The sequence below is a fragment of the Gavialis gangeticus genome, unplaced genomic scaffold, assembly GCF_001723915.1.
Source record: "Gavialis gangeticus isolate Ggan-Ray unplaced genomic scaffold, GavGan_comp1, whole genome shotgun sequence".
Lineage (NCBI taxonomy): Eukaryota > Metazoa > Chordata > Crocodylia > Gavialidae > Gavialis > Gavialis gangeticus.
In genome coordinates, this window is record NW_017728994.1 from 30,770,807 (window position 1) to 30,782,557 (window position 11,751).

Consider the following 11,751-nt stretch of genomic DNA (forward strand, 5'->3'; position numbering starts at 1 on the left):
CTGTGCAGGGAAGCACAGCACAATTATATTGCATATTATAATACAGAATTTATATAGGAACTCATATGTTTATATATTTTTATTATATTTATTACATACATACAGACATACATTACATAAATACACATGCATACAATTATCAGATAACATTACAGGAGAAGACAGATTTTGCATCACACCAAGGCAAAGAAACTATGAAACACACCATAAAGTATGCTGGAAAGGCAGCTGGCAAGCTTTCAGGGAGGGATGGAAAAGGGGGTAGAGGGAAAGCTGTAAATTCCCCCTGCAAACTAAGATGCAGCCTCTTTGCTACAACAAGCAGGCATGAGGCTTCCACTAGTTGTACAGGCAGCAAGGAGAGAAGAGCAGTGCCAGTACCACTGCCTGTGCCTGAGTCTGCATCCCCTCCAAGAGCACCAGCCATAATCCCCCCACGACCACCATGACAACAAGCAGCAGCACCAGTAAGACAATCTCCTCCACCCCCATTTCATTTCCCATGCTGAGCCTTCCAGTGCCAGAGGAAGAGCTGGAGCTGAGTGCCATAGCAAGGGAAATTCTGGGGAAGGAGGGGGAATCATCTGAGTTTGTGCTCCATACCCCTTAAGTTTTCCCTAGAGCTACGTCTCCTTCTCCAGAAGGTACTTCAGAGGTGGTTGAGGTAGAGGGTGTGGAGGCAAGTGGCTCAGCTGAGTCCGCTCCTCCTGTTGCTGTGCCTCTGCCTGCTAAAGAGGGAGAAATTTCAGCATGCACACATGTACCCACACCCCCGAAGCGAGCAGGTAGTGTGGTCTGAGATCATTTTGAGCTGGCAGATGATCCCACATATACTATCTGCCTGCACTGCCAAGCCAAAATCAGTCAGGGCAAGGGAACAGAACATACAAGAACAATGGGGATGCTGACACATCTCTGCAGGCATCACCCCCTTGCCGTTGCTCCTCCTCAGCCTGGCACTAGTGGGAGCATTCCCAAAAAGAAGTCCCTCTCTCACTCCAAAGCCCCCATCCCCCTGAAGCAGAGGCAGGCCACCCTGGAACAGTGGGGGAAAGGTGGACAGAAAAGGGGGTGCATTGCAAAGGCAAATGAGATCCCCCAGAGCACTGGGGAGATACTCGCTGTGGATGGCCAGCCCTTCTCCTAAGTTGAGTGGCCAGGATTCAGACAGTTCATGGTGCTTGTGGCTGCATCCTACCAAGTGCCGACATGCACCACCTTCAGCAGGACGATGGTGCCCTCCCTGTATGAGGCATGCAGGGAATATTTTAGGGAGGAGCTCTGAAAGGCAGATCCGCTGGTCTCGGAGCCTTCCCGCTCGCCAGCCCTCTGCGCGACTGAGTCGCCCGTGACCCCTCCAAGCGGAACCGGGTGGCAGCTGATCCGGGCCGGGGCAGCAGGGACCTGGGCAGCCCTCCATGAGGCCACGTCAACCTGGAGGTCCCAAAGGGGACCAAGGTGGCTGGGGGCAGCAGGGCCTGGCAGGCGCCTGCCCCCTGGCTCTGGTGCCCAGAGAGCGCGGCACGTGGAGTGGATGGAGCAGGGTCCAAGTCCATCTGACACTTCACCTTGGACATCTGGACCAGCCGAGGTGGAGATCATGCCTACATCTCTCTCACCGGGCACTGGTGTGACCAGTCAGGCTGTCAGTGGGCTCTCCTTCAAGCTGAGGTGATGGATGAGTCCCACACAGCAACGGAGATCATGGGGGCCATGAACCGCTTGGTACAGGGGTGGCTCATTGGGCAGGGCGAGCTCACCCGCAGGTTCATGGTCACTGACAATAGGGCCAATATGGTCAAATGGTCTATGATGCCAACTTGGTTGGCATCTACTGTGTGGGACACAAGTTCCACTTCATTGTCAGGGACACCTTGGAGGGGGAGAGGGCTTCCAGTGATGGTGCCAGCACCACCAGCAATCTCATTTTGAAATGCAGGAAGGTGGCAGGCTACTTCCACCAGAGCATCAAGGGGGGCAAGATGCTATGGGACAAACAGGCAGAGCTGAGCATCCCACAGCACAGAATCATGCAGGATGTGGAGACTCGGTGGAACTCCACATACCTGATGTTTGAAAGGCTGGTGGAGCAACAGAAGGGTATCCATGAGATAGCCTTGCTCGGGAAGATTGGGGCCAGTGTCCCACTTAACAGAGCTGAATGGGATACCATCTCTCACATCTTGGTGGTCCCCAAGCCCTTCCTCAAGGCTGCCAATGTCCTCCTTAGCCAGATGATCCCTGTAGTGAGGAAACTTCAGAGCCAAATGGAGAACTTCCAGGAGATCAGTGTTCCTGACTGGGGCAAGCCACTGTCACCAGACGTGCAGACACTGGTGAGGTGGCTGAAGGATGGCATCAGGAAACAGCTTGATCCCTTGTGATCCAGTACAGTCCACATGCTGGCTGCCATGTGTGACCTGAGGATGGAGCGTATGCAGCAGTCGAAGCCTGAATCAGTGGCACTGACAGTCCAGCCCTGCATGACTTTGGGAAAGTCACTGGCCTAAAGCACGCACTAGTTTTTGAATGTCTGGGTGCCCTCTCCCAGACACTTGAAGCTGATTTTCAGAGGTGCTACATTCACAACATTGGCTATAGTCAATGAGAGCTAGGAGTACTGAGCATTTCTGAAAGTAAATGCCCAGGGCTAAGCACCCAAATCAGGACAGACTTTTTTGGAAATGTTGGATTTGAACTAAAGTGTGTGCCTAAGTTTTCCCACCTGAACAATAATGACTTAACTTTCCTTCCCAGAAGCATTGCTGTTGCTGGTTAAAGTGTGTAAAGTGGCCAAAGGTCCATGTTAAAAAAGCATCCTGGAAAAGCAATGTATTTTTTCCAGTAATTCTCAACCAAGGTGTCTCAGATCCTTGTAAGGGTGCAAGGTGCCATGCAATGTTAGCACTGTTAGGTGTGCAAACACCTACATGTGATTCACAAGGTAAACAGATTTCAAATAGAAATCCATAGTATCACAACCATTCTGACCTACTGTGATCTTTCTGGGTTCTTTGCAGCAGTAGAATTGAAGATTGCTCTGTTGTTTTGTTGATTAAGGAAAAAATAAGTGAAAGCTAAGAGCTTGCATTTTCCAAGGGGGCCTTAAATATGAGATCAGGAGCCACTGTATTATTCTAACCACTCCTCTGTAAGAAACTGTCTCTAAAATGCAAATATGTTCTTCTTGCTATTGTAAAAGGGTATGAATGTGAACCCTTCAACAATCCAGCTGACTTCTTCCTTGATGTGATTAATGGTGACTCCACTGCTGTGGCAGCAAGCAAAAGTGACTGCAGAATCACAGATCATGGAGAGACCCAAACAGGTAAGACTGGAAACAAGAAATAAATTGTTGGCTGAACTATAGGGGAAGTTCTAAGAAATGACAATAAATTTTGATTTTTTTATTGTTTTTTTCCCAGTAAGTGGCTGCGTAGTTGGGGTTTTTTCTTTAATTGCAGCACCTTCTCACAGAATCTTAAAATGCTCTTAAAAAGTGACTAGATATTCATAGATTGTTAGGGGCTGGAAGGGACCTTGCAGATCATTGGGTCCAGCCCCCTGGCTCTAGGCAGGAAGACAACTGGGGTCAAGTCACGCTAGTGATGCGACTGTCCAGTCTCCTCTTGAAAACCTCCAGGGTAGGTGACTGCACCACCTCTGGAGGGCGTTTATTCCACAGTCTGGACACCCTGACTGTGAAGGAGTTTTTTCTAGTATTAAGCCTGAAGCGGCCTTCCAGGAGTTTGTATCCATTGCTCCTGGTCTTCCCCAGGGGTGCCCTAGTGAACAGTTGTTCACCAAGCTCCTGCTGCACTCCTCTGATATAATGGTAAACCACTATCAAGTCCCATCTCAACCTTCTCTTCTTTAGGCTAAAGTGGTGGTGACAGCCTGACTTGCACCATGGCTGAAAGGGACCTAGGGGTAATGACTGACCATCACATGAATATATTATTAACCCTGTTTTATAGAAGGACAAACTGAGGCTCATACAGAGGTGAAGTGATTTGTTAAAGGTCACACACGATGACACTGGCAGAGGCAAGACACCCCTCCCAGGGCAGCATTTTAATCCCCAAAATGCTGGAGTCCATTAGAGACTTTGCTGTTTGTTACTCATTTTACACAGAGAGAACTGAGCTTCTATGGATGTAAATCAGAATATAGAGCCCCCAAACAAACACTTGTGAACAGGACCCACGACTGCTGACTCCCAGTCCTGTGCTCTATGCATTACAAAATACTGGCCTGAACCCTATGCCTCCAGGGATCTGCCTAAATGTAAATAAAACACTATTTAATTTGCTTAAGCCACACCATCTTTAATGTACTCCTACTAGCTAGTGTGAGCAGTCACTTTGCAGGACCAGCCAACCTTCCTGTGACTGTATTCTAGGCTCATGGGCTAGGGACAGGCGTTCAGAAAGCCTGAGCCTGAATTGATTCAATCTTTGTCGGTTAGTGTAACCTGCCTAGGTTAAATCAGCTTTGTAACCAAACAGACATCCCAGAAATGCAGGTACATGCCTGCAGTGGCTCAGGCTAGAAGCTGGGGGATACTAGAGCAGTCCTTCCATCCCTTCCACAGTGCTGAGCTGAAAGGGGCGTGGCCAGGCCTGGGCAGGATGCTGTGATTAGGGAGGGGCCCCCTCAGCTCTGTTATCAGCATTTAGCACCCCATCAGAAAACAAAGCCTGGCTCAGTACAAGCTCTTCTTAAACAGCTTTTTTCCAAAGGAAGGAAAGCAGGGACATTACCATCTAAGCTGTTGATTACCTCCAAAAAGCCCTAAGTGGACACTGTACTATCTGCCTTACACAGCATTAGCTAGCATACTGGCTACGGCCTGTGCTGTGGGGGAGAGGAGGAAAAGATCTCTGCATAAGCACTGAGTGGTGAGGGGGGAGTGGGGCACGGGGAAGCCAGCAGACCCTGCTGTGCCTGCAAGTCTCTACTGGAGCTCTGCCAAGGGAGCAGAGGGCAAAGGCAAGCCCTGCTGTGGAGCAGAGAGCCCCACCCAGCCCAGAGAGCATGCTAAGATGCTGGGGGAGTCTGATTTATCTTAAACCAGCAAAGACTCTGGCACAGACATTGCATAAACTGGTTTGACCCAAATCAGTTAAGTCTGAATGTATCTCAAACCAGTTTCAGCCATTTTCAAACTGGTTTATGTGCACTGAACATCTGTTCTGTTACAGGTTTAAACCAGTTTCTGATCACTTAAACTGGTTTATGTGTAGTGTCTGTCCCTAGCCATGGAACCTGGAGCAAAATCCATTGATTCCAAAGCCAGTTCAGCCAAACATGTCAAGAGTTTTTTTGTGACCTAGAATTGCATTGGTGAGATTTCACTGCCACAGTCAGTGTGTCTGTACTACAAAAAGGGGGGACACAGGAAGTTCTTAACTTAGGTTAACTAACCTATGTTAGAATTGCAGGGAAGACAGTGTAACTTGGGTTTTAATTTAGGCTACCTGCTTGAGCTCAATCTAAGGGTTCTCTTTAGGCTTGAACCTGGGCTGCTAACTTAAGTTAAACAGCCAAGTTACCTTGTCTTCATGGCTATATAGGGGGTGGACAGACACACACCTACCGTGGGATGGATGCACACAGCTAAAACCTAAGGCAGTGCAGCTTTCTCCAGTCAAGCTGAGTCTTTCAAGAATAATTCTTCACTGGATGAGGTGAAGTTACCTTGATTTAGCAATTTGTATAGTCTTCCTGTTAGTTTTTACACTGATAGAAGACATGGTAAAGATACACAAGCTTATGCTGATGTAATGCTTATACCCAGGTGTGAAGGTTTTATCTGTCCATGCCCTCAGGTTTAAGAATATACCTTTACTTGCAGTATGACAAATCCAGTGTGACCACTGAGGGCACTGACACAAGTAGGGGGGAAAATGCACTCTACCAGAAGTAGTAACACATTGCTTTGGCCCAGCTCCACCACATTTGGATAGATCAGGCATTTCAGCAGGGCTTTTTGGCACTTTTAACTAAAGCTGATTCAATCAGCTATTACATAAAGGTGCCAAAAAGCCTCACTAAAGCACCCAGTCTCTACATACATTAAGAAAGCAGAAGCTGGCTGCAACTAACATACTGCCTCTTCTGGGCATGCACAGGAGTGTGCTGAGTTTAAAATAAAGCCCTGTTTTTATTTTTTTTCTACATCTGCAAGCAGCCTATGTGGTTGTATTGATTGTTTGGATATTATATGTTGAAAGTGTTTCTTTAGATGCATTTTGATCTGGCAGGGAAAGGTTAATGGTTGGATTGCAGAGGGGCTGGATGTAGCCTGAATAGTTGCATCTGCCCTCCGGATGGCTCTAGGAAAAACTCCTTTCCTAAGAATGCCAACTCTTTCTAAAAGCTGAGGAGTGGGGGTATATAAACTAGGGAGCTGGAATACACGTGTACCTGTGAGTGCCTGCAACTGTGTGCACTAAGTGCCTACCAGCCTGCAGTCTGCTTAAATCCACAAAAGCCTACTGATAAAATAAAAACAAAAAGAATCTATCACATGGGGACTGCAATGAAAAAGCCTGAAACGTTAAAACAGACATAACCTGCAGAGGGTAACAGTGAAGCTGAAACCTCTAAAGACAATGAATTCATTGGAGAGACAATGAAAATTCCTGTGTACCACTGGACCCAGCTGTAGACTGTAAAGTAAGCTCTAACCAAGGGTGAAATTAAAGTGTTAAGAGACAAGGGCTAGGGACATAAATTGGAATAAGTGATCGGAAACTGGTTCAAATCTGTAACGCAACAGAAGTTCAGTGCACATAAACTGCTTAAAAAATGGCCAGAACCAGTTTAAGATAAACCTGGATGGATGTAGTATCAGACTTAACTGATTTGGGTTAAATCAGTTTATTGAACTTCTGTCCCAAATTCCCTCCAGCTCCAAGTTAATTCTCAGTCATCCCAGAATGTTTTGCATCTACCCCGCAAACCCCCTTTGCATGTGGCTGCATTTCCAGAATCAAAAGTGAATGTCTGTTCACTTCCTTATTGGTTCAATCTACACATCTTAAACTAACTCTAGGAAGATTGAATCAATTCAGCCTTGGGCTTTTTGACTGTCTGTACTTAGCCAAGGTGTTTTAAACCTGTCTGTTATGTTCTTTCTTCTTTAGTCCCATTATAATGTTTTTTCCTAATTGTTAAAGTTAGGTATTTTGATCCCCAAATTTAACTATCCTGTAATTATTTCACCTCACATAGTTTGTACCCTCATGGCCTTGGCCAACTCAGGGTCCGGTAACATCCGGTGATGCCTTGTTTATTAGGGCTAACTGGACAGGCCATAACAAGCCCTGTCTTGGATGCATTCCTTCAGGGATAAATGGTGAAAATGAAGTAGCAGAAGAGAATGTGGATAGGAATGTGGTGGACACACTGCACCAGGAATATCTGAACTCCAGCCTGTACTGCAACATGAGGGATACACTGGAGAAAATGGAGCTTAGCCTGGGGAATAAGAAGAGGAAATTGAGGCAAGTGAACCAGATCACGTATGCAAATGGATTCTTCACCCAGCTGTGTTGGGTCTCCAAGCGTACCCTGAAGAATCTCACCAGGAATCCTCAGGCATCTGTTGCACAGGTAAGAAACTAGCACTAAAAGCATAGGGCTTCTTACTGTGGGATCTCCAGGTCACTGGTTTGATCCTGCTGAGGGCCAGAAATCATTGCTCCCTGATTTGGTGACTGATATGAAACCACAGGTCTAGGTGGACTGAATGGCTGGTAACCAACAAAAGCTCTCCACCCAAGTAAGGAGAATGCAGATGCTCACTGGGGTGCCTCTGAAGTAGAATTGCTTCAGCTGGAGTAAAACACATTAAACAGTGCCCCTTGTTCAAGGCTGTGACAGAAGGCAGGATTTAACCTTCAACAAATGAGCAATATGTGGATTCCCGTCCAGCAGGGACAAGACAGAAGACTCTTCTTACAAAAATACCCTGGGATCTCCAAGGAGTTCTGAGGCCAGGATTCCTGGGCAGTGGAACTCCTTATGGCTCACTAGGCAGCCTTCAGAAAGGACACCTTCAGTTTGTTCAGTGCTACAGAACTGAAAGACTGCATATGCCCTCCTATTTACTGATATTTATCAAGTCCCAGCCAACATGGGCCTGGCATTTTCCAGAGGCCAAAAGGAGTTGAGAATTTAAATTCAATGGATGCCTAACTGGTGCAGAGCCTTTGCAAATCCCAACCTCAGTTCCATGGAATGGCTATTAATAGTACAGGGAAGAATGTCTGGGGAACCTGGCCAAGCCTGTATTCCACGCTGGGTGTAATGCAATGGATTCGGGATATGCAAGGATTTTTGCTGCCCTAGGCATAAGCCTGGGCTCAACTGAGCATGCCCACTGCCTGTTCACCCAGAGCACTGCTTTTGCCTGCCTCCTACAATTTGTCACCCTACCTGGCCACCTGTGCTGGTTACATCAGTCCTGCTGTCTATTAGCTCTTTCTGCTCTGTTCAAGAAGAGCTAGTATTTGGGGGCACATTGCTGCTTTCTGTCTCACCTGGTTTTTGAAGCGACATGTGGCAGTGCCTTTGAAGCTTGCAAAAGGGTCAACAGATAGAGAATTTGGCCTAGGGTTCTGTTTGTATTTAGATACCATCTCAAAACATCCAAGTCAGTTGTGAACTTCAGACCCCGTTCACAGCATTAAAGACACATGATGCACATGCTTTCTTTGGCTCTGTACCTTGTGCTACTTGTGCTGTCTTTGGCTACCTGTCCCTGCTCATATATATATATATAAATGATCCCTTTTTTCTCATTCTCTTCCAGATCGCAGTGACCTTAGTGCTAGCCTTGATAGTGGGTGCCATCTTTTTTGGAGTAAAGCTGGACCGAAGTGGCATTCAGAATCGGTAACCCTGGAAACCAGGTCTTGTTTATTTCCTGGTCAGTTGCTGCTGTGTTTCAGCAGCGGGGAGGGCTTGGGGCTACATTCTGCTCCATGAAGGGTGAACGGGACTTGGAATGCCGTATTGCAGCCAGCAGTTGTATGCACTGCTGGAATTCCTGACTGAACAGCTGTCCTTCAGGCCAGACACATTTCCAGTCAGAGTATGAAAGATCCCATAAAAGGCAGACATTGCTTTATCTAGTTAAGACCCAGCAGGTAAATATGTGATGCATCTTGTGGCAAGGAAATGTGCCCTCTCCTAACAGGAGGATGCCTATCAAATAGGCCTGTGACATCTCTGGCTGCTGCATGAGTTTTCTGGTGCAGGGGATTGTAGACTTTAGTCTGTGCCTTATTTTTTACTTGTAATTTTCATTTCAGTGTTGGATCCTTGTTTTTTGTAACCACAAACCAGTGCTTTTCCAGCGTTTCAGCAATTGAGCTGTTTATCAGAGACAAGAAATTGTTTGTGTAAGTCAAAAGCCTTTCTGCAAGAGTGTCTTCACCAGGTGTGTGGCAGGCAGCATGAGGGATGCTGGCAAGGCTTTTGCCCAGGCTGTAGGTGTTTGAGCAGTAGGGGACACAACTTGTCTTCAGGGCTGCCCTGCCAGTGCTTCACAGAAGCAATACAGTCACTTTCCAAGATTTCATCCCTAGTTGTTGTCCCCTTCAGTGATTGCATTAAAGTAAATTTGTATTGCTGCTCTGGTACAAAGGGGACTTAGTCAGGGCCTATCCTAACTGATCACAGGAGAGAGAAGAGCTTGTTTAAGATTATTGTGTAAACCAGCCTCTTCTAGGCCTGTTTTCAATGACTGTCAGCGTGTGCTCTAGTTACAGCTGGTGGTGATCCCTGCATCCCACTACTGAAACGAATCCACTTTACAAGGTGGAGTGAGAAGGCAAAGGTCTGCAATGATTCAGTTGCTACCTGGGTTGTATCTGAGTGGGCAACCTAATGGCAGTCACCACAGCCCTTTGAAAACAGATCTTATGAGGTAGTTGGGGAAGCTGTTGACTCCGGTAAGAATGTGTCTTTAGCCTTTCCTCTGCATAGTCTTCAAGACCAATCACTTCACTTGATGAAAGCATTCCTTTACTACTGGTGCTTTTCCAGACTGCTAATGCTTTACACCTCCATAGTCTTTCCTTTATGGATCTCAAAGCATGTTATAAGCTTTAATAAAAGCCCTATTAGGGTCACCATCCTTATCCCAGTTTTACAGTTTGGGGAAACCAAGTCACAGAGGGAATAAGAAACTTGCCTAGTGTTCGATAGCCAGTCACAGAGCTGGGAATAAACTCTAATTACCCTGATTTTATACATACCATTAGAAAAGAAAAAAAATGACACTTTGCTGAACTTAATTCCTATGGTTAACAATGAACCACAGTCAATGACCAGTGTTCCTGTCATCACAGCCATCAGTACACCAGTGGGTATTATCGTGTGTCTGCATACTTCCTTGCCTTGATGATTGGAGATCTTATGCCCATGAGAACTGTGCCAGCCATCATATTTTCCTGTATCAGCTACTGGATGATTGGTAAAGCATCAACATGGCCATTTAACTTGTCATTGTTTTTGAGCATTGTTCTGTCTAAGACCAATTTATGTTTTAGATCTGAGTCACCCATGGTTAATTTGTGTATCTACATGAAACACATGGTAGAAAGAAATGTTCCACCTATTAGGTAAACTCATAGACTTGGGCATCTATATGTCTCTACTCAAGTCCCTGAAACATAATTACAACAAAATATGGATACATCTTCCTGCTTGTTGTGACTTAGTCTGAGGGTGAAGATGATGCTGTTACAAAAGTAAGGGTGTTCACAGGTTTCCAGTGACTTGAACAGGGTGGAGCAAGAACATATTTTGTCACCTAATGTATAGCAGAAGATCTGAATCTTAGTGTCTCAGGCCTCCAAGCACAGAAGTCAGATAATTAGGAAAGATTTGTGGGGTGAAATCTAGCTGGCGGCGTGCTAGGGAAATGGCAGCACCAGCAGGAAGACAAGGGGCAGTTAGCATTACACTGCTCACTCGTTTCTTATCTTCTGAACTTGTGGCTGTCCCGTGTTTCCTTAGGAACACAGGCCTAGAAAGGACCTCCTGGGCCAGAGAGTCCAGTCCCCTAGCATTATGGGTCAGCACATTGTCATCTCATTCATAAACTGATACAGTTTCACTTTTAAAGCAGTTAGGAAGCTTTTGTTCAGCTCCTACTACTCCATTACAACCAATGCTGGACCCTGTCCCTCACTGACACCTGGCCTGTGCAGGGACCTGAGAGCATCTCTGTGGGTTCTGTGACGTAGGCATCCTCTGAACCTCCCTCTGTCTTGCTGTTTCGACAGGCTATCAGGCAGTGGCAGGACGGTTCTTTTTCTTCATGCTGACACTGATGCTAGTATCGTACACAGCCACAGCCATGTCTCTGGCTATCAGTGCTGGGATGGATGTGGTTGCCATTGCCAATCTGCTTATCACAATTTGCTTTGTCTTGATGCTTGTAAGTATTGTGCGTGCTGCTTTGTTGGTACTGGGAGAGGACCCATTTAAAGGAGGAGTTTGGATGGATTTAGTGCAAGGAGAAGTCAAGGATTAGCAGACTAGGCCAGAGCAAATCCTAGGGCAGGCAGGCTTTCTGCAGTACCCATTCCCTGAGTACCAACAACACCGCTCATTGTTGGGTATGCAGATGGCTCTGCCCACGCACCTCAGCCCTCTTCTGACACCAGTGGCACTTTCACACATCTCCAGAGTCCAGGGGTGAGTGCTGTTGTCCCCTCTTTTCTCCTGTTA

At 46.5% G+C, this 11,751-nt stretch overlaps 1 protein-coding gene across 1 annotated transcript in view; it reads left to right on the forward strand.

Moving 5' to 3' along the window:
- The window catches only part of LOC109287432 (ATP-binding cassette sub-family G member 2-like), a 34,365-nt gene that overhangs the window by 18,513 nt on the left and 4,101 nt on the right, over positions 1 to 11,751 (forward strand). The window contains exons 8-13 of the mRNA XM_019502521.1: positions 3,203 to 3,328; positions 7,355 to 7,620; positions 8,822 to 8,904; positions 9,324 to 9,413; positions 10,365 to 10,489; positions 11,304 to 11,458. Of these exons, the coding sequence (XP_019358066.1) occupies positions 3,203 to 3,328; positions 7,355 to 7,620; positions 8,822 to 8,904; positions 9,324 to 9,413; positions 10,365 to 10,489; positions 11,304 to 11,458 (845 nt within the window). The remainder of the gene's footprint in view (positions 1 to 3,202; positions 3,329 to 7,354; positions 7,621 to 8,821; positions 8,905 to 9,323; positions 9,414 to 10,364; positions 10,490 to 11,303; positions 11,459 to 11,751) is intronic.